The sequence below is a fragment of the Saccopteryx bilineata genome, chromosome 1 (genome assembly GCF_036850765.1).
Source record: "Saccopteryx bilineata isolate mSacBil1 chromosome 1, mSacBil1_pri_phased_curated, whole genome shotgun sequence".
In the NCBI taxonomy this organism is placed as follows: domain Eukaryota; kingdom Metazoa; phylum Chordata; class Mammalia; order Chiroptera; family Emballonuridae; genus Saccopteryx; species Saccopteryx bilineata.
Genome location: NC_089490.1, coordinates 241,191,960 through 241,215,332, shown reverse-complemented (window position 1 = coordinate 241,215,332; position 23,373 = coordinate 241,191,960). Strand labels below are relative to the sequence as shown.

General features: G+C 45.9%; 1 protein-coding gene across 1 annotated transcript in view; it reads left to right on the top strand.

Annotated features, from left to right (window-relative positions):
* Window positions 1-398: 398 nt before the first annotated feature.
* KDM5B (lysine demethylase 5B) overlaps window positions 399-23,373 on the top strand; it is a 71,097-nt gene continuing 48,122 nt past the window's right edge. Inside the window, exon 1 of the mRNA XM_066239520.1 lies at window positions 399-766. Coding sequence (XP_066095617.1) covers window positions 563-766 — 204 coding nt within the window. The 5' untranslated portion in view covers window positions 399-562. The remainder of the gene's footprint in view (window positions 767-23,373) is intronic.

Below are 23,373 nucleotides of genomic sequence, written 5' to 3'. Positions count from 1 at the left end.
TCGCTGTCCTCCTCTGCGAAATGGAAAGAAGGAAACATGCCTCACGGGGTTGCCGCATAGATTAGCAGACTAATCACGGAAGCTCTCAGGGAAGCTGCCTAGGTAGGATATGCCAGTGCTGTGTTAGCTTGGTATTAACGTCTCACGACGGGGAGCTAGTGCGTGTGTTCCCTCGGGTGCCCTGGAGGTGCACTTCCACAGCTGCCTGTACACTGTGCGCGACACCCTAGGCGGAATGCGACCCCTTGTCCCCATCTCCGCCAGATGTGGTTTGTGGGGGGCAGGGCCTGGGGCACGAGTCAAGAGTGCAGAAACGCCGGGTTGCTGGATCACAGCGTCCAGCTCAGGCCCGTGCTTCCTTTCGGAGGCGGCGGTGGGGGCGGGGCAGGACTCTTTTTCCTGCCGCGGCGGCGGAGGCGCACGGCGTGGTGCGCAGACGCGTCGCCGCCGTCCGCGGAGGAGGAGGAGGAAGGCTGAGGAGCCCGAGGAAGGCTGAGGTTTTGAGGAGGCCGGCTACTGTCGCTGACCGGAGCCCCGTCTGTATCCCCGCCGGAAGCCGGCGATGGATTTGGCCGCCGCGCCGGCCCCCGGCCCGCGCCCCGCGCCGCTCCTCGGGGGCCCTGGCCCTCTGGGCGAGTTCCTGCCGCCTCCCGAGTGCCCGGTGTTCGAGCCCAGCTGGGAGGAGTTCGCCGACCCGTTCGCCTTCATCCACAAGATCCGGCCCATCGCCGAGCAGACGGGCATCTGTAAGGTGCGACCGCCGCCGGTGAGTCATGCGGGCCGGGAGCGGGGCGGCGTGGCTCGGGGCCCGGGCCGGGGCAGGTGGTGGTGGTGTGCACTCCGGACTTGCGGGCGCGGCGGACGAGTGCGGGCTGGGCGGGCGCGACGGGTGCGGGCGGGCGGGTGCGGGCCGGCGGCCGGAGTTGTGCGCGCAGCAAAGTTTCAATATGGCGGCGGGGCCGGGTCCTTTGTGTGGCGGCCGCCGGCGGCCCTCACCTGGGGCCGCGCGCTGCGGGCCGGGCGCCGGTGGGGCGGCCGGGGGCCCGGGCGGCGCGGGCTGTGCGGCGGGTGGGCGAGGGAGCCGGTAGGCGGGACGCCCTCCGGGGCCGGGCCGGGCGGGTGGGGGCTGGGGGTCGTGCAACGGTCCCAACGGCTGCAGCGTCCGCGGAGCAGCCCCGCCGGAGCGGCCGCGAGCACGCCTCCCTGCACCTACCACGTCGCGCGCGGAGGCCCATCCGGCCTGGCGTTGGTCGGACGGCCCCGACCGTTGGGACTGGGTCTAACTGCCGCTCGGACCGCTACCGACGCGACCCCCTGTCCCTCCCGGAGAACGGCCCCTTCCGTTCCCTCCCCGCGCGCCCCATCCCCGGTCCCCTTCGCAGTGGCCGGGATTCCTTGCGGTGACCATCTGTGTGGGGGGCTCTTTTGAGAGCAGTCTGTGTCCCAGCTTCACCCAAATAAAATGCCGTCACCGTGCTTTAGTTTTTTGTCGGTCAATTTGAGAGCGGACGTGACATAGATGCTCAGGAAGTCCCTGGTCAGCCGGGGGGGGGGGGGGGTCGGTCCGGAAGCGGCCAGGTGAGGCGGGCGGGTCGCGCTGGGGGCTTGCGTCCAGCGCTGAGGGACCCGCGCGTGTTGTCGCTGGGCCTGGCTGCAACCGTCGCGTTGCCGCTGAGGAACGCGCCGGATCTCGTGTAGGGGAGGGCGCACGAGGGTGTCGTTCACTGCGTTACGGGGGTTTCACACGGACGTGAGGCAACTTGCAAGAGTTGCTGGGAGCGAAACGCAGACGCAGGTTCTTGGGAGTGCGCTCCCGCGTGCGGCGTGAAGGGGCTACGGCTGGTCAGCCGCTGCCTGGCTTTTTCTGTCGTCGCCGTCTGCAGGCTCTCTCCGCGCGGACGGCGGTGCTCAGGAGGGGCCGGGGACTCCCGTCCTGTCCCCTCAGCTCTCACGGTGGTCTCTTCAGCGCGGCGTCGGTGGCCCCGCCGGCCGTGGGCGACACGCAGGCCACCATTTTGTGCGGAGAGGACGCCCCGCAGCCTGAGGACCGCCAGCCCTAGCCGCGCACCCGGACTGCGCTGCGGGCCTCGGCCGCGCTTGCCGCTCCTTTGTCTCACCCGCGCCAGTGGAGAGAGTTGGGGAGTCTGTGTTGTTGGTGGAGGCGCACAAGGGAAATCCCTCCAGAATTTGTGGCTCTTGAGAGGGTCTTCCTGGAACAAAGACTGCCTGGGCGATGCAAACAGTCTGTTGTAGGAGCTGCTCCGTGTTAGGGAGTGCACTGTGAACAAGTGGTTTCGTGTAGTTGAAATAAAGGAACGAAAACAAGAGGTTATATAATGTCAGTGTTTTTCAATTAGTTTTGTTCACTAAATTTTTGGATGATACAATTGGGGGTGTTCAAATGGGGGCTAGGTCTGTTGGTATTTTGTTATGAGGAGGTAAGGGGAAGAATCACAAAGCATTTCTATTTTCTTTTGTTCTTTGTACCTTTAATTAATGGCATGGAGGTAGCAACAGTGCATAGGTGCTTTCTCTGGGAGGGAACTAAACTGCTTTACTTTGTAAAACTTGGGTGTTCTGTTTCACAGGAATCTGTGAAAATAAAGTAAGGTAAATGTCCTAAAACATAATGAATTAAGATTACTCAATCTTGAGTTAAAAATTTAAAGAGGAAAGTAAACCTTTGTTTCAAATTATATCAGCAATGTAAGATAACCAGGCTTGTTTCCTGAGCTGCTTTTTTCTTTTAATTTTTAGTTAATCTAACTTCTGGTTTTGTTACCTATAAAATACAAATTTTCATTTCCTTGGTGTACGTAGGTGTCTTTTAAAGGACAAATTATGTATTCTATGTCACTTTGTGGTATTTGGAGATGATTAATTTTAGGGATGTAACTATTAGGCAAAAAATAGTTGGCTTCTCAGTGAAGGCTTCATTCTTTGAATCTCCCAAGTTTGATGGAATGTATTTGATGGCTTTAATAACTCTCTTCATTGCCCTCAAACAACTAACATTTGGACATAGGTAGGCAGATTCCACAATTTTCTTCTTTGCAAGTGTCCATAAGTCAGAGCTTTTTTTTTTTTTTTTTTTTTTTTGTATTTTTCTGAAGTTGGAAACGCAGTCAGACAGACTTGCGCCCGACCGGGATCCACCTGGCATGCCCACCAAGGGGCGATGCTCTGCCCATCTTGGGGCATTGCTTTGCCGCAATCAGAGCCATTCTAGCACCTGAGGCAGAGGCCACAGAGCCATCCTCAGTGCCCTGGCCAGCTTTGCTCCAATGGAGCCTTGGCTGCGGGAGGGGAAGAGAGAGACAGAGAGGAAGGAGAGGGGGAGGGGTGGAGAAGCAAATGGGCGCTTCTCCTGTGTGCCCTGGCTGGGAATCGAACCCGGGACTCCTGCACGCCAGGCCGACACTCTACCACCGAGCAAACCGGCCAGGGCAAGTCAGGGATTTAAACTTTAGATGGCACAGTATTTTTTGAACTTTAACTTCCTGTGTTTACAAGTTTGATCTTTTGTCTCTATAGCCAAAGTGTAAAGCATTTCTTTAAACTATTTAAAAAATTTTATTGATTGATTTTAGAGAGACGGAGAAAGGGAGGGGGAGACATTAATTTTGTTGTTCCACTAGTTTTACGTTTATTTATTGCTTTCTGTGTGTACCTTGACTGTGGATCGAACCCACAATCTTGGTGTTTTCAGCTTAACAACCTTCGGACCAACTGCAACTTTAGTGTTTCAAGACGACACTCTAACCCACTGTGCTAACTGGCCAGGTTGGTTCAAGTGGGAAACTTTTGTGTGTGTGTGTGTGTGTGTGTGTGTGTGACAGAGACAGAAAGACAGACAGATAGGAAGGGAAGAGAGACAAGAAGCATCAATTTTTTATGTGTGTGTGACAGAGATAGAGACAGAGATAGGGACAGACAGATAGGAAGGGAGATGAGAAGCATCAAGTCTTTGTAGCAGCTCCTTATTTCATTAATTGCCCTCTCATACGTGCCTTGACCTGGGGGCTACAACAGAGTGACCCTTTGCTCAAGCTGGTGACCTCGGGTTTTCGAACCTGGGTCCTTCGCATCCCAGTCTGATGCTCTATCCACTGAGCCACCGCCTGGTCAGGCAAAGCATTTTTTTTTAATTTATTTTATTTTTTTGTATTTTTTCTAGGTGAGAAGTGGTGAGGCAGACAGACTCTAACATGCACCTGACCGGGATCCACCCAGCTTGCCCACCAGGGGGTGATGCTGTGCCCATCTGGGACATTGCTCAGTTGCAACTGGAGCCATTCCAGTGCCTGAGGTGAAGGCCATGGAGCCATCCTCAGCGCCCTGGGCCAACTTTGCTCCCATGGAGCCTTGGCTGCAGAAGGGGAAGAGAGAGGTAGAAAGGAGAGGGGGAAGGGTGGAGAAGCAGATGGGCACTTCTCCTGTGTGCCCTGGCTGGGAATTGAACCTGGGACTTCCACACGCTGGGCCAACACTCTACCACTTTGCCAGCTGGCCAGGGCTGTAGCATCAATTCTTCATTGAGGCACTTTAGTTGTTCATTGATTGCTTTCTCATATGTGCCTTGATTGGGGGGGGGTTTACAGCAGAGAGTGTGACCCCTTGCTCAAGCCAGTGACCTTGGGCTTCAAGCCAGCAACCGTGGGATCATGTCTATGATCCCATGCTTAAACTGGGGACCTCAGGTTTCGAACCAGGGTCTTTAGTATCCCAGGCCCAGCTCTGTTCACTGCGCCACCACGTGGTCAGGCTGTAAATTACTTTTTAAGACAAGTTTAGGACTATACCGCTCAGGAGAAAAACATTTTTTCCCATCTTGTAGGAGGCTGGATCAAGCACTACAGTTCTAGATTGAAGAGTCTACCATAAACAAAGTAAAAACAAGCTTCATTTATTGTAGTCCTTGTATGCCTGTTTAATTGGCCTGATTTTGCCAGTGGTAAATTGATCATACCGGAAGCCACAAACATACCCATCTAGTTGTACTCTCAGTAAACAACTAATAAACAAAATTAGTACACTTTTTTTTTAAAACAGGGACAGAGAGCCTGACCTGTGGTGGCGCACTGGGTAAAGCATTGACCTGGAATGCTGAGGTTACTGGTTTGAAACCCCGGGCTTGCCTGGACAAGGCACATATGGGAGTTGATGCTTCCTGCTCCTCCCTCTGTTCTCTCTCTCTCTCTTTCCTCTCTCTCTCCTCTCTAATAAAAATGAATAAATAAAAAAAATAAAATCAATAAAAAAATTAAAAAAATAACAGGGACAGAGAGAGGGATAGATAGGGGCAGACAGACAGGAGCGGATAGAGATGAGAAGCATTAATTATCAGTTTTTTGTTGCCCTTGCGACACCTTAGTTGTTCATTGATTGCTTTCTTTTTTTTTTTTTTCCCCCCCAGAGGCAGAGATAGACAGGGACAGACAGACAGGAATGGAGAGAGATGAGAAGCATCAATCATCAGTTTCTCGTTGCGCGTTGCGGACTTCTTAGTTGTTCATTGATTGCTTTCTCACATGTGCCTTGACCGTGGGCCTTCAGCACGCCGAGTAACCCCCTGCTGGAGCCAGCGACCTTGGGTCCAAGCTGGTGAGCTCTTTGCTCAAGCCAGATGAGCCCGCGCTCAAGCTGGCGACCTCGGGGTCTCGAACCTGGGTCCTTCCGCATCCCAGTCCGATGCTCTATCCACTGCGCCACCACCTGGTCAGGCTGATTGCTTTCTCATATGTGCCTTGACAGAGGGCCTTCAGTAGACTGAGTAACCTCTTGCTTGAGCCAGTGACCTTGGGTTCAAGCTGGTGAGCTTTTTGCTCAAACCAGATGAGCCCGTGCTCAAGCTGGCGACCTCGGGGTCTCGAACCTGGGTCCTCAGCATCCTAGTCCAACACTCTATCCATTGGGCCACCGCCTGGTCAGGCAAAATTAGTACAGTTTTAGAATGGAATGTGAGTGATATTACAAATAAATACAGTGTGTCAGTAAAGTCATGGTGCACTTTTGACCGGTCACAGGAAAACAACAAAAGACGATAGAAATGTGAAATCTGCACCAAATAAAAGGAAAACCCTCCCAGTTTCTGTAGGATGATGTGGCAGCATGTGCGCATGCACAGATGATGACGTAACACCGTGTATACAGTGGAGCAGCCCATGGCCATGCCAGTCGAGATGTGGACGGTACAGAGGAAAGTTCAATATGTTCTGTGGCTCACTAAATTCGAATCTGTGACCAAAGTGTAACGTGAATATCGGTGCGTTTATAACGAAGCGCCACCACATAGGAATAACATTACTCGGTGGGATAAGCAGTTGAAGGAAACTGGCAGTTTGGTGGAGAAACCCCGTTCTGGTAGGCCATCAAGTCAGTGACGAGTCTGTAGAGGCTATATGGGATAGCTACCTAAGGAGCCCTAAAAAAATCTGTGTGGGAGCCCACATCGAATTGTACTGAATAGGTATGAAACTGGGAGAGTTTTCCTTTTATTTGGTGCAGATTTCACATTTCTATCGTCTTTTGTTGCTTTCCTATGACCGTCAAAAGTGCACCATGACTTTACGGACACACTATATATGAGGCAGTTAAAGATTCATGTCCTACCCCCACTAGAAAAATTTCTCTTCTTGTGATTATAGCATTTGTTTTCTTTTTTCTTTTTTCTTTTTTTTTTTGTATTTTTCTGAAGCTGGAAACGGGGAGAGACAGTCTATAGCATTTGTTTTTAAACATGCAATATAACCCTTCTTAGCCAAATGAATACATAACGGCCTTTGAAAGTGTTAATAAACTTTCTATATTAAAGCTGGGGTTTGGACCCTGTCCGGTTGGCTCAGTGGTAGAGCGTTGGCCTGGCGTGCAGGAGTCCCGGGTTCGATTCCCGGCCAGGGCACACAGGAGAAGTGCCCATCTGCTTCTCCACTCCTCCCCCTCTCCTTACTCTGTGTCTCTCTCTCTCTTCCCCTCTTGCAGCCAAGGCTCCATTGTAGCAAAGATGGCGCTGGGGATGGCTCCATGGCCTCTGCCTCAGGCACTAGAGTGGCTCTGGTCGCAGCAGAGCGACGCCCCCTGGTGGGCGTGCCAGGTGGATCCTGGTCCGGTGCATGCGGGAGTCTGTCTGACTGTCTCCCTGTTTCCAGCTTCAGAAAAATACAAAAACAACAACAACAAAAAAAACCTGGGGTTTGAATTATTTTGTTATTGAGAGACACTGATAAGAAATATTAGAAAAAATTATTGGCCCCAGTTTTATTCTTTGTCTCTAAAGTACTTAATTTTCTTTATGATTGTTGGTCTAGACTTATTTCTGGTTGTTAGTGGTAAAATTCTTTATTTGTTTAACTTGAGGACAATAACAAAGTCCAGAATGTTTAAGATACTTTAATATAGGCAGTGAAAAATCTGCCAGGGAGAGAATTTTCTTTTTTTAGAAAGGCAAAACAATATTGTAAACTTTTTATAAAACAAGAAGAATCTGGCTTACATTCAATCAGTTGGATCTTTTTGTTGACATATGTCATCTTTCATTGTTGTCTTAATTGGACCACATTAAAGTTTTGATTACAGAAAAGCTAAAGAGAGAGCTCATACCTCCTAATTGTGTACCTCTTTGCTAGGGTTATGTAGAAATTTAAACATCTAGTAACCTAGAAAAACCTTGCTGTCCTTGAACAGTCCTTTCAGCTTGGTTTGTGTTGAGTTGGTGGTATGGTTTCTTTTTGTTTTCTCTCTCTGAGGGAATTAGATATTCTCTGAAGATGAGGCTAATATACCTGTTTTAAGTGATGAAGATCATGCCAACCTCAAAAAATTAAAATTAGGTAGAATAAATGTTGGCAACTGAAGGGCTGGCTATACGTCCGTTTCAGAAGTTTGTGTTAAATCGCTTGCCTGACCAGGCAGTGGCAGAATGGATAGACCATCAGCATAGGACGCTGACGACCCAGGTTTGAAACTCTTGAGGGTCGTGGCTTGAGCATAGGATCATAGACATGACCTTATGGTTACTAGCTTGAGCAAGAGGTCACTGGCTCCTCGGTCAAGGCACATATGAGAAAGCAATCAATGGAAAAGTTCTGCAACAAGTGATGTTTCTCATGTCTCTCTCTTTGTGTCCATTGCTCACTAAAAAAATAGAACATTTCCCCTGGCCAGCTGGCTTAGTGGTAGAGCGTTAGCCCAGCATGTGGAAATCCCGGGTTCGATTTCCGACCAGTGCACACAGGAGAAGTGCCCATCTGCTTCTCTACCCTTCCCCCTCTGTCTCTCTCTTCCCCTCCCGCAGCCAAGGCTCCACTGGAGCAGAGTTCACCCAGGTGCTGAGGATGGCTCCATGGCCTCTGCCTCAGAGCCAGAATGGCTCCGGTTGCAACAGAGTAACGCCCCAGATGGGCAGAGCATCCTCCCCTAGTGGGCTTGCTGGATGGATTCCAGTCAGGCACATGAGGGAGTCTGTCTCTCTGCCTCCCAACTTCTCACTTCAGAAAAATACAAAAAAAAAAAAAGTTTGCCTTACTTGAAGAGGAATCTCCAGAGGCATACTAGGGTGTCTCTTGGGGGTGAGTGGGTGGGTGGAGCCAGGCTTTGGGAAAGCGTTATCACTGGGCTACTCCCACTTACTTTAGATTGCTTAAACTTTGAGAAACTAGTAACTGGATTTCACATTCTGAGTTGTGAGAAACTTGTTTTAGACATGACAGTTGTATGTAGCCAAACAAACATTTCTTAAGCATTTTATTAACTGCATGGGATTAAAGAAAAATGAGATGTTACCTTTACCTTTGTACACTTCTAAAAACTCTTTCAAAAATGTTTCTTTCTCTGTCTTTAACTCCTAGATGAGTCCTGTGGTGAATTTGCTTATATTTTATTACCAACTTTATCAACTAGACTAATGAGGAAAAGCTGCATCTAGGGCAGTGGTCGGCAAACTCATTAGTCAACAGAGCCAAATATCAACATACAACAATTGAAATTTCTTTTGAGAGCCAAATTTTTAAACTTAAAGTATATAGTTAGGTACATTCATTATGGAGGTAGTGCTCGCACGTGGTATTTTGTGGAAGAGCTAAACTCAAGGGGCCAAAGAGCTGCATGAGGCTCTTGAGCCGCAGTTTGCTGACCAGGGATCCAGGGGAATGAGATCTGTTTCATAATTGTAAGGTCTTTGGAGCAAAGATGTAAAATTTGACTTAATGCATACTTGTTTATGAATTATGAATCAATACATTTAGAAAAAACTTAATTATTATGGATCATTTCTCTTAAAGCAACATCGCTGCACACCTTCAGACATGTCATAGAGTCATCCCATCTGCTCATCTGTTTTTTATTTATTTATTTATTTATTTATTTATTTATTTAGCGAGGTGGGGGAGAGACAAAGGGAGAGAGATGAGAAGCATCAACTCATAGTTGCATCACTTTAATTGTTCGTTGCTTGCTTTACATATGTGCCTTGACCAGGGAGCTCCATCTGAGCCAGTGATCCCTTGCTCAAGCCAGCGACCTTCGGGCTCAAGTCAGCAACCATTGGGTCATGTCTGTGATCCCACGCTCAAGCTGGTGACCTTGGCATTTCGAACATTGGTCCTTAATATCCCAGGTTGATGCTCTATCAATTGTACCACAATCTGGTCAGGCTGTTTAATTTATTTTTTAATCATTTAAGCTTTCTGGATATAAAGACTAGTTACTTCCTCTGCCAAAGCCATCACTTCCAGCATAAATTAAAACTTTTTTATTATGAAAATATTTCAGCATGTACATAAGCATAAAGGATATAGTCTCTTTTGCTATTTTTATAGGATGTAAGAGAACAGAAAGCAGAATAATAGCACCAGTGGGGTTGAAAGCAAACTAGTGACCTTAGTTGAAGAGAACAACTTGTCTTTGCTTTTTTGTCTTATTCAGAGGATGAGTGAGTTTGGGCAATTAGGAATGAGGTTTCCAGTCCTCGTTGAGTGATTGTCACTTTGTCCAATTATGATGGGATTGCATTCCTCAGTTTTAGTCAGTAGCTTTGTTGCTTTGTTACACGTTGGTTGGAACTTGTATAGAAACTTGTCCATCTTTAGGTCAGCTCTTGGCACACAGTTTGGTGGTGGTGGTGGTGGATGGAGGGCACTCGCCATTCGTTGTTATTTGTCCATTTTCCTACCTGCCAGACTTGATCTCAGCAGAACAGAGCTCGGAGTCAGAAGTAACCAAGAAATAGAATGGTCCTGGCTGGGTAGCTCAGTTGGTTAGAATGTCATCCCATATGCCAAGGTTATAGGGTTTTTTTGTTGTTGCTGTTTGTTTTTTTAGACAAGTTTTATTTTTATTTTTTTACAGAGACAGAGAAAGTTAGAGAGAGGGATAGACAGGGTCATATAGATGAGAAGCATCAATCATTAGTTTCTCGTTGCGCGTTGAAACACCTTAGTTGTTCATTGATTGCTTTCTCATATGTGCCGTGACCACGGGCCTTCAGCAGACTGAGTAACCCCTTACTCGAGCCAGCAACCTTGGGTCCAAGCTGGTGAGCTTTTTCTCAAACCAGATGAGCCCGTGCTTAAGCTGGTGACCTCGGGATCTTGAACCTGAGTCCTCTGTATCCCAGTCCGACACTCTAACCACTGTGCCACTGCCTGGTCAGGCCAAGGTTATAGGTTTGATCCCTGAACAACAAATCATTGTTTCTCTCTCTTCCTCTCCCTTCCTCTCCCTCTCTCTAAAATCAATCAGTCAATTAATAATAACAATAATGAAAGAAATAGAATTAAAAGGAGTTTCCAGGAAACTGGAATCAAGAGGTCCTAAAGAGTTGTTGGTCAGTTTGTTAGGTTCACTTTTCTGTGAAAACTGGTGGTTTTACTTTCAGCCTGGATGACACAGTTTCTTCTTCAGCAGAAATGCTAGCTAATATTTGTGTGGTATCAAATATTCAAAATGAGCTATATAAAAAGTCAGGCCATTGGAAAATATTTTCTGTCAATAACCCCTTACAATTTAAAGGCTCTTCCTCCCAAAATAATAACTTTAGTTCTTATATGAGAGCTGAGTTAAACACTGTTTGGAGGAGGTAAGGAATGGCTTTTTAGAACTTATTGATTTCATTTCACTTGATACTCTGTTACTTTACAACAGATGTAAAATTAAGGACTATTTTGCAGAGATAAAAATAAGCTTTATGAAGGATAGAGTGTGGAAAGTTTATTTATTTTTAATTTTTTTATTTTTTTATTTTTTTCTGAAGCTAGAAACGGGGAGAGACAGACAGACTCCCGCATGCGCCCGACTGGGATCCACCTGGCACGCCCACCAGGGGCCGATGCTCTGCCCACCAGGGGGCAATGCTCTGCCCCTCCGGGGTGACGCTCTGCCACGACCAGAGCCACTCTATCGCCTGGGGCAGAGGCCAAGGAGCCATCCCCAGCGCCCGGGCCATCTTTGCTCCAATGGAGCCTCTGCTGCAGGAGGGGAAGAGAGAGACAGAGAGGAAGGAGGGGGGGGTGGAGAAGCAAATGGGCACTTCTCCTATGTGCCTTGGCCGGGAATCGAACCCGGGTCCCCCTCACGGCAGGCCGATGCTCTACCGCTGAGCCAACCAGCCAGGGCCGTGGAAAGTTTTTTAAATGTTTACTTTTATAGATTTTTAGAGAGAGAGGGAGAGAGAGATGGGAACATTGATTTGTTCCTGTATATGCCCTGACCAAGGACTGAACCTGCAACCTCTGCACTTCTAGCTGATGCTCTAACCAACCAATGGCCAGGGCTATGTATTCCCCCCCCCCCCAAGTTAGAATCAGGGAGGCAGTCAGACAGACTCCTCTGCATGCTCGCAACTAGAATCCACTCACATGCCTGCCAGGGGGCGATAATGCTTTGCCCATCTGGGGCGATGGTCCATAGCAACCAGAGCCATTCTGGCGCCTGAGGTGGAGGCCATGGAGCCATCCTCAGCGCCTGGGCGAACTCTGCTCCAGTGGAGCCTTGGTTGTGGGAAGGGAAGAGAAAGAGACAGAGAGGAAGGAGAAGGGGAAGGGTGGAGAAGTAGATGGGCGCTTCTCCTGTGTGCACTGGTCGGGAATTGAATCTGGGACTTCCACATGCTGGGCCGACACTCTACTGCTGAGCCAACCGGTCGGAGCCTGTATTACTTTTAAAAAGTCAGTTTCTCTTATGTAAAAGGAGTCACTGTTTCTAGATTTTAAAAAATAAGTGGGTAGATTTGACTCAGATTCCATCTTGACCTTGGACAAAGTTATTTTTTTCCAAAGTATGCCTTCTCATCTGCTATAAGGAGATCTGACACTGACCTAGGGCTGATGTCCAGATTAATTGATGGCTTGCAAGGAGCTTAAATCCCAAAGCTTATTTGCTTACTGCTCAGAAGAGTCTGGGGACAGATTTAGCAAGACGGGGTGAGTGCCAAGTACATGTCCCTCATTTTCCCCCATAGTGAAAGGATTTAAAAGAGTGAAACTTGTAAAATCAAAAACCCAACCAGCATCCAAACTATAATATACAGAATGTAATTCTTCCTTCTTGGTTTAAGATAAGCTTTTCTGTACCTGGGTATTTTTAAAAATTAATGGGATAAAAAATTTTTTTCCCAGGTAGAGCTGTTATAAATTATTTCAGAAAATTTGCAGGTTCATGTGTGTTGTGTTTTTTGTGCGGTATGTGTGTATACAGCAGGAGTTTGTATTTGGTGAGTTTTTATGTTAAGAAATTTTCATAAATATTTTAATTTTCCCTGGTGAGGAATGGCTATGGTGCTGTGGAAGCCCTGAGAGACACAGACAGGGACAGACAGACAGGAACGGAGAGATGAGAAGCATCAATCATTAGTTTCTCGTTGTGCATTGCAACACCTTAGTTGTTCATTGATTGCTTTCTCATATGTGCCTTGACCGCGGGCCTTCAGCAGACCGAGTGACCCCTTGCTTAAGCCAGTGACCTTGGGTCTAAGCTGGTGAGCTTTGCTCAAACCAGATGAGCCCGCGCTCAAGCTGGTGACCTCGGGGTCTCGAACCTGAGTCCTCGGCATCCCAGTCCCACACTCTATCCTCTACGCCACCGCCTGGTCAGGCAGCACCAATTCTTTGTTGCAGCAGTACCTTAGTTGTTCATTGATTGCTTTCTCATGTGTGCCTTGACCAGGGGGCTCCAACAGAGTGAGTGACCTCTTTCCTAAGCCAGTGACCTTGGACTTAAGCCAGCAACCTTTGGGCTCAAGCTGGCAACCCCACTCTTAAGCTCGTGAGCCTGTGCTCAAGCTGGATATCTTAACATAATTAAAAAAAAAAAAGATTTTATATATTGATTTTACAGAGGGAGGGTGAGCAAGAAGTATCAACTCATAGTTGCTTCACTTTAGTTATTCATTGCTTTCTTGGTGTATATGCCTTGGCTGGGCAAGCCTAGGATTTTGAACCGGTGACCTCAGCATTCGAGGTTGATGCTTTATCCATTGCATCACCACAGGTCAGGTTTACCTAATGTAATTTAATCCCAGTTCTTGCTTGACAGGAAGGTAAATAGTTTGTGTTTTTAATATCCTACAATTATTTTACTTGTAAAGTGAGGAGAAAGTAGAAGAGATGGCAGGGAAAATATTTATAGGCCAGATTACATTTTATTCTTTGCTAAATTAGGCAAACTTTAATATATTAAAGTGAATTCAGACGTTTATATTATCACACAAACCTGGATTCACCAGTGCTTTGTTAAATAGATTTGTTGTTACTCGTCCTCATAACATTGCCTCTTAGGTAGACCCATCCAAACTGTATTTCCAGGGTGTGGTTTTTGTTTTGTCTTGAGTCTCAATACTGCTTTCTAGATGTATTAAAATGCTCTTTCAATGCTGTGTAAGTTTTAAATCTTTAAATGTTGAATATTTTAGTTGTGAACATGGAGCTAAACTAAGCTTTATCTTCCGAGCTAAGTTGTTTTTTTGTGGTTGTAGGCAGGTTTTTGTGCATTTCTGTGTTAATTCTTATCAGCTCACCAGCTTGACCAAATTATAATGTTCAGACAACTAAAATCTAGAAATCTAGTGTATTCTGAATACTTGGTTGGTGTTATCAAGCACATATTCCAGTGACGCATACATACTCCAAACTACAGATACCAAAAGGTTACCATTTTACTTTAGTCTCATAACTAGAACAAAGAACAAATCCCTATCAAAACCACATAATTATAAGGTCTCTGAGGCAAGATCCTTCCAATTTTCTGTGTAGTTGTACCAACTTATCATTGAGTAATATTTAAAACAGATGGTAACGTCTCATTCTTGCAGCTCTAACTGGGAGGGAAGAGATGGGAGAGCAGGGTCTCCTAGGATCTGTACTGTGGTATCTCTTATTTGGGGGTCAGGGGTCAGGGGATGGAGGTGAGAGAGGTATATAAAGAGAATTTCTGGAGTATAACCTTTGTTTTGTAAAAGTAAGTATTCCAAGCTTTTTGCTTTCAGAGTGACTGTTACCCAGTATTATGATGCATTGTGGACAAATTGAGAACAGCCACCAGATTTTACAGTGGGAGGCTGGCATCAGGGTTTGGTTAGGCTTTGGGTTTGGGGTCTTATAAAATTGTACTTGATGTTAGCCCATTCTTCTGGGTTTCTCTGCAGCTACTTTTTGTTTTTTTTAATTGGTTTTAGAGAGGAAGGGAGAAAGAGAAACATTGATGTGTTCCTGTATGTGCCCTGACCAGGGATCAAACCTGTGACCTTTGTGTATCGGGATGATGCTCCAACCAACCAAATTATCTGGCCAGGGCCTCTGCAACTATACTGCTCACAAAAATTAGGAGCTATTTTATAGCTTCATATTCATTTTGAAATATCCCCTAATTTTTGTGAGCAGTGTACTTTTTTTCACTGCTAACCTCGTGGCTTTTCCCAGCCTCCATTTGCAAAATATATCTTTCTTATACAGTGTGTCCGGAAAGTCATGGTGCACTTTTGACCGGTCACAGGAAAGCAACAAAAGACGGTAGAAATGTGAAATCTGCACCAAATAAAAGGAAAACCCTCCTAATTTCTCTAGGATGATGTGGCAGCATGTGCACATGTGCAGATGATGACATAACACCGTGTATAAGGCTGAGCAGCCCACAGCCCTGCCAGTCGAGATGTGGACGGTACAGAGGAAAGTTCAATATGTTCTGTGGCTTGCTAAATTCGAATCCATGACCAAAGTGCATTGTGAATATTGGCGCGTTTATAACGAAGCGCCACCACATAGGAATGACATTACTTGGTGGGATAAGCAGTTGAAGGAAACCGGCAGTTTGGTGGAGAAACCCCGTTCTGGTAGGCCATCAGTCAGTGACGAGTCTATAGAGGCTGTATGGGATAGCTACCTAAGGAGCCCTAAAAAATCTGTGTGTGAGCCCACATTGAACTGCACTGAATAGGTATGAAACTGGGAGAGTTTTCCTTTTATTTGGTGCAGATTTCACATTTCTCTCGTCTTTTGTTGCTTTCCTGTGACTGGTCAAAAGTGCACCATGATTTTATGGACACACTGTATAAGAGATAATTGCTCATCAAGATTCTTTGAGGGGGACAGGGTTTAGAATTTGATTTAGGATCTAGGGTAATTTGGTTTTGGAGGTTGGTTGGTATTAGAGAATGATGAGAGCTTTTTGGAAAGAATACAAGGGTAGGAATTGAAACTTTGGCTTCTGTTATGTGTTCCTTTTTTGTTGCTAAGGTATGACAATTTTATCGGTATGGAAACTGTTGAGAGAAGTTGAGTGACTTATCTAAGGTCTCACAGCTTTTATTTATTTATTTTTTATTTTTATTTTTTTCATTTTTCCGAAGCTGGAAACGGGGAGACAGACAGACTCCCGCTTGTGCCCAGCCAGGATCCACCCGGCATGCCCACCAGGGGGCGATGCTCTGCCCCTCTGGGGCATTGCTCTGTTGCATCCAGAGCCATCCTAGCGCCTGAGGCAGAGGCCACAGAGCCATCCTCAGCACCCGGGCCATCTCTGCTCCAATGGAGCCTCGGCTGCGGGAGAGGAAGAGAGAGGAAGGAGAGGGATAGGGGTAGAGAAGCAGACGGGCGCTTCTCCTGTGTGCCCTGGTCTGGAATCGAACCTGGGACTCCTGCACGCCAGGCCGATGCTCTACCACTGAGCCAACCGGCCAGGGCCAGGTCTCAGAGCTTTTAAAGGACAAAGTAGGGAATTCCAAACCATGGCTTTTTATTTCAAAGTCGGTGTTCTAATACATAGTGGCTCCCTTCATAGATTTTACCTAAAATTACCAGAAATTACCTGGCTTCTCTCATCACCCTTCACAATCATTTTTGTGAAGAATGGTGTGGTTTTCTCTGGCTTTCTTCTAGCCATTCAAACACAACCTCAGGGAAATCAATAACAATAGTAAGGCACACATACATGACATCAGTGTGCCCTTTCTTTTGTCTATTACATGAGTGAGTTTAGCCATTTCATGTACTGTTTGTTGGCTGGCTGGCTCATTTGTATGGAAACTCCTGGCTTGTCAATTTCACTGACCACTGTGGGGCCCAGGTGTTTGAATTTTAAGTGGCTCATCTGGTCATTTGAAAGCTCAGCTTGCTTTGAAAATTATTAGGCTATTCCCTGATGAGCTTTTTGGCAGCTGTTAATATGTATAAGGAATTCTCTAATCTGTTGACTTCGAATTAATAGAAATTCCCCACCTTACTACAGAACACCCAGGAAGTCCTTTTTGCCAGCTCTGGTGAATGAAATAATGAACTGGGTCCTTGGTTGGTTGTGGGTTCAGTTCAGACATTTATGGATAGCATTATGTTAAGAGTCTAATGTTTTAGAAATTAATTAAAACAGCTTTGACTTAAAGGAACTCAGTATACTGGCGAGAAAGATCTGTAACTGGATTATGTATACTATGTGTGCAAATAGTGGAAATTGTGTACAAACCTATGGAAGCTATTAGGATTGGGGATATGGAGATGGATGGAGTGTGGGAGAGAGCTACCTGGAATGAATGGGAATGCTTTGGGTTAGGGCCGACTTAGGGAGGCAGTAAGGGTATAAAGTGAAATGAGGATCATGCCAAAACCCAGAAACACAGCATGTAAGGATGGCAGAGGAACTAGTTGGAAGCTGCAGGAAATGTGCTAGGAAGCCAAGGAGACAAAAGGTAAGGTTGGCCTGACTGGGCAGTGGCGCAGTGGATAGTGCGTGGGACTGGGATGTGGAGAACACAGGTTCGAGACCCTGAGGTCACCAACTTGAGTGTGGGCTCATGTGGTTTGAACAAGGCTCACCAGATTGAGTCCAAGGTTGCTGGCTCAAGCAAGGGGTCATTTGGTCTGCTGTAGCCCCCCAGTCAAGGCATATAAGAGAAATCAGTCAATGAACAACTAAGGAGCTGCAATGTCCCTTTCTCTGATTCTCTGTCACACACACACACACACACACACACACACGGTAAGTTTGTTAAGACTCGGTATTTCAGACTTTTACATGATTTCATGGTGAAGATTTTCTTGAGTCTCAACTGTAGACCCAGCTGCAAAATCCCTTATTTTAAGACCTGCAAAAGTAAATTATAGAAGAATTTTATGGTGTTTGCCCCCCCCCTTCAAACGAGGACCAGTTTTAATAGGCTACAACTTCTTCATACTTGAAGTTAACGTGGGTTATCTTTTAAGTCAAATTGGTCACTAAATGTGGCAATAAACTTAAAAGAAATAAGGCAATTGATAGTGCTATCTCTACAACACACAGCATGATCTGAGATAAATTTATTTTATGTCTTTGGAGATAAGACCTATTTATCTACCGGCCCTAAATTGAGCATGCCCGATGTGTTGGTACATCCTTTTCTTTCAAACAGGAGATGTAGCCTTGAAGTGTGGTCAAAATGACAGCACATTGAATAGACTGGCAGGTGGCTGTTGTGGACATACTAAAGCAGGCATGGCCCGTGGGCCGGATCTGGCCTGCGTAATGAGTTTATGTGGCCCATGATTAAGTTTTTAATATTCTCCGCTACTTTAAAATCTCAGCTACTCAGAAGGAGAAGCGTATTTGATTCACTGGGGAACAAAATTTTTGTTGCATCCACAAAAACACTTGCTTTTACCTAATTCGAGTGTGCTGATCTCAAATCTGACATTAGTTTTTCTCTGTAAGCTACAGTTTTTTTGCAATTCAAGATTTTAGGTTTTCATCTTATTATAAAATTTTCAACATTTAGTTTAACATAATGAAGTAGAATGTCTCCTTGGGCATCGTCTTTGTGAAAATACAATAATTTATATAATGCAGTAAATACACTAATACACTAAAAGATATGATTGCATTACAATTTGTCTACAGTTTTGAAATAGAACATATTAAGACACTTACTTTATTTTTATTTTATTTATTTTATTTTTATTTATTTATTTTTACAGAGGCAGAGATAGACAGGGACAGACAGACAGGAATGGAGAGAGATGAGAAGCATCAATCATTAGTTTTTCATTGCGACTTCTTAGTTGCTCATTGACTGCCCTCTCATATGTGCCTTGACCATGGGTCTTCAGCAGACCGAGCAACCCCTTGCTGGAGCCAGCGACCTTGGGTCCAAGCCGGTGAGCTTTTTGCTCAAGCCAGATGAGCCCACGCTCAAGCTGGCGACCTCAGGGTCTCGAACCTGGGTCCTTCCGCATCCCAGTCCGACACTCTATCCACTGCGCCACCACCTGGTCAGGCTTAAGACACTTACTTTAGGCCCTGGCCGGTTGGCTCAGCGGTAGAGAGTCGGCCTGGCGTGCGGGGGACCTGGGTTCGATTCCCGGCCAGGGCACATAGGAGAAGTGCCCATTTGCTTCTCCACCCTCCCCTTGCTCTCTGTCTCTCTTCCCCTCCCGCAGTCAAGGCTCCATTGGAGTAAAGATGGCCCGGGCGCTGGGGATGGCTCCTTGGCCTCTGCCCCAGGCGCTAGAGTGGCTCTGGTCGCCAGAGCGACGCCCCAGAGGAGCAGAGCATCGCCCCCTGGTGGGCATGCAGGTGGATCCCGGTCGGTTGGGCGCATGCGGGAGTCTGTCTGACTGTTTCTCCCGTTTCTGGCTTCAGAAAAATACAAAAAAAAAAAAAAAGACACTTACTTTAATCATAGAATTTGTGCAAAACTTATTTAAATTCTATTCAGGCAAAAATTTGCTTTTGTAGCTCTTGAGTTTGTGTACTTGTTGAGGACAGTATCGTTTGATGCTCCAGCAGTAGTCTGCTCATCACTAACAGCTCCCAAGATTTTCGGGAAACTTATCAAGGTGACTGTTCAGGAAGTGAATCTTAACACTCATGTTATATCCAATGTTGCGGAAAGCCAACAGCATCCTTTGAACCAGAAGTTCGTAGTTTTCTGCTTTTTTGTTGCCAAGGAAGTTCTTTGTAACTGCCACAAAAGACTGCCATGCTGCTTTCTCCTCCTTATTCATCTTCCTGGCAAATTTTTCCTCACGTATGAGGTGATTTGTATCAAATACACCTGCTTTTATCTTCTCGAAAGACAATTCAAAAGCAGAAATAATATGTTGAAAGCATTCACTTTCTCTATTCAAAGCCTGAACAGACTGCTTCATTAAGCCAAGTTTGATGTGAAGTGGGGGGAAAATGATCCTGTCTCGATTAACTACAGGTTCATTCACAATATTTTGCATCCCCACTTCCAGAGCTTCACATTTCGGCCATTCCTTCTGTGTCCAGTGTTTCTTCCGAGCGCGACTGTCCCACAAACACAGAAAGCAAGGCCACTTCGTGAAACCTCTCTGTTGTCCTAGCAGGAAATTTACCATTTTAAGATCTACACAAATGAGCCTGACCAGGCGGTGGTGCAGTGGATAGAGCATCGGACTGGAATGCAGAGGACCCAGGTTCGAGACCCAGAGGTCGCCAGCTTGAGCACTGGCTCATCTGGTTTGAGCAAAAGCCCACCAGCTTGAACCCAAGGCCACTGGCTCCAGCAAGGGGTTACTCGGTCTGCTGAAGGCCCGCAGTCAAGGCACATATGAGAAAGCGATCAATGAACAACTAAGGTGTTGTAACGTGCAATGAAAAACTAATGATTGATGCTTCTCATCTCTCTCCATTCCTGTCTGTCTGTCCCTGTCTATCCCTCTCTCTGACTCATTCTGTGCCTCTGAAAATAAATAAATAAATAAATACATACATAAAATTAAAAAAAAAAAGATCTACACAAATGATCCAGTTATGCTCTTCATACTTCAGAAAGTCGAGGACAATTTTTATGTCATTCTTACTAAGACATTCAATTTGGGTTGGCTAAACTGCTGAGTGGTTAATGACTGCTTGGCATCAGAAGAAGACCCTTCAGATTCTACATCCATTTCCTCATGCATCTTATCAAAATACACTTGATCACCATGTTCACTTTCTTCATCCTTAGAAAAATAAAACCATCGAAAACTGGAACCGGAAGTGTCTCAGAGTGTGGGATAGGTCGTATTGCTGAAGGAATATTAGGATATGCGATCATATGCCATTTTTTCTTACCTATGCCTTTTGTATGGATCAGACAGAAATAACAGTCACTGCTGTGGTCCTTAGGTTCACGCCAAACCATGGGAATACCAAAAGACATTCCTTTGCGTTTTCCTTTTGTACAGTCACGAAACATTTCCTCACAGTTATGACACACAATATGAGCAGCCCAATTCTTGTCTTGATCGCCAAGGGGAACTTGAAAATAGGCAATATATGCACGTCTCAAAAATGATGAAATATTGCGCCTTTGACGTTGTATAACAGAAGGTGTCAGGACTGTTCTTATATTTACTCCTACTCGAAGAAGCCATGATTCAGTCTTAAAACAAAATAAGAGGGTGTTTTTATCAGATAATTTTTTTTTTGTATTTTTCTGAAGTTGGAAACGGGGAGGCAGTCAGACAGACTCCTGCATGGGCCCAACCGGGATCCACCCGGCACGCCCACCAGGGGGTGATGCTCTGCCCATCTGGGGCGTCGCTCTGTTGCGACCAGAGCCATTCTAGCGCCTGAGGCAGAGGCCACAGAGCCATCCTCAGTGCCCGGGCCAACTTTGCTCCTTGGCTGCAGGAGGGGAAGAGAGAGACAGAGAGAAAGGAGAGGGGGAAGGGTGGAGAAGCGGATGAGTGCTTCTCCTGTGTGCCCTGGCTGGGAATCGAACCCGAGACTCCTGCACGCCAGGCCGACGCTCTACCACTGAGCCAACTGGCCAGGGCTAACATTTATTAATTTTAATATTTTGTCCAGCCCGTGAAAAATGTTTTCTTTCTAATCTGGCCCGGGGGCAAAAATTGTTGGCCATGCCAGTTAAAGGGTCTGGCTGTGGGAAAAATGGACAGTTTCCTAGCAATTCCAGTTCAGTTTCAAGTTTCACTTTTTTTTTTTTTTTTTCAAATATGGCTGTTGGGCATCATATATATTCTAAAATCATTTTTGTACTTTTAGTTTTATTTTTTTTTTACAGTGTCAGAGAGAGGGATGGATAGGGGCAGACAGGAACGGAGAGTGATGAGAAGCATCAATCATCAGTTTTTCATTGTGACACCTTAGTTGTTCATTGATTGCTTTCTCATATGTGCCTTGACCATGGGGTTTCAGCAGACCGAGTAACCCCTTGCTCAAGCCAGCGACCTTGGGTCCAAGCTGGTAAACTTTTTGCTCAAGCCAGATGAACCCGTGCTCATCAAGCTGGTGACCTCGGGGTCTCGAACCTGGGTCCTTCCGCATCCCAGTCTGACGCTCTATTCACTGTGCCACCGCCTGGTCAGGCCATTTTTGTACTTTTAATGTTCAACTTGCAGTTAATATATTTTAATTGCAGCAGGATTAAATAGCTTTTAAATATTTGCATCTAGTAAAATGCATGGTTTGCTATTTTTTTTTTCTTTTTTAGTACAATTGCAAATGTGTCTTTTGATGGAACATCAAGCAAAATAAAGATTTTTAGTATCTTTTAATATCCTCTCTGAGCCTGACCAGGCGGTGGCGCAGTGGATAGAGCGTCGGACTGGGATGCAGAGGACCCAGGTTTGAGACCCCGAGGTCTCCAGCTTGAGTGCAGGCTCACCTGGTTTGAGCAAAAGCTCACCAGCTTGGACCCAAGGTCGCTGGCTCGAGCAAGGGGTTACTTGGTCTTCTGAAGGCCCACGGTCAAGGCACATATGAGAAAGCAATCAATGAACAACTAAGGTGTCGCAACGGCAACAAAAAACTGATGGTTGATGCTTCTCATCTATCTATCCCTGTCTATTCCTCTCTCTGACTCTCTCTCTGTCTCTGTAAAAAAATTAAAAAAAAAAAAGAAATTAAAAAAAAAAATCTTCTCTGAGGCTTAGACTGATTTTTAGTGTCACTACTGTCCCTTTCCTGAAATTGATTTTGAATCTCGGAGAGTGATCAGTTTGTGAAGGGCTGAAGTAGAGAGCGTGTATTTACAGATCTAATGAGCCTTAAAGTTAGGATGTGGGGTGTTTACCTTTCCCTGCCCTTGCTGCCCAGGTTGGTTTGGGTGTTGTTGAGGGAAGGTTGAGGGGCAGAGTCTACCCATTTTCCTAAACCCCTTCTCCTAACAAACAAATCATTTTTGGAATCTTTCTGAAGTATGTCATCTTTTCTTAACCTTTGCAGCTCAGTTTTCTCTCTTCTCTCTTCTTTTTTTTCTTCCTTCCCCTTCCCTTTCCCCTTCCCTTTTGTGTTTTTGTTAGAGAGAGGGAAGGAGAAACAGAGACAGAGCTGTTCCTGTATGTGCTCTGACTGGGAATTGAACCTGCAACCTCTGTGTTTCTGAATGACGCTCCAACTGAGCTATTCAGCCAGGGTGTAATTCTTTTTTTAATTTACTGATTTTTAGAGAGAGAGGATGAGAGAGAGAAGAGAGGCGGAAGGGAAGCCTTCATTTGTTGTTCCACTCAGTTGTGCATTTATTGGTTGCTTCTGGTGTGTGCCCTAACTGGGGATCGAACCTACAACGTTGTCATTTCCAGATGATACTTTAACCGACTAAGCTAACTGGTCAGGGCCAACCTCAGTTTTCTAGCAGAAATTTGTCTTATTGTCACTGGGATCCTAGGTATGAAAGAAAGCAATCAAAACTACTTACTAGCAAATTTCTCTAGGGAAAACTGGCAGGTAGCTAGCTGATCATGATGTGGTTTGGTGTAGATGTGTGATTTTGGACCAATCATAATTGCTTTAGGGGAGAAGATCTGACGTTGCTTCTGGTCCATTCAGTGGCTTATGTGCCATGAGCTGTTTGTAAGTAACCTGAAAGAAATATTGCTTTCCTTCTATCTTGTCATTGTGACCCATCGTGATGCCAGCTCACTGGAATGGAAAATGTTTGTTCTGGGC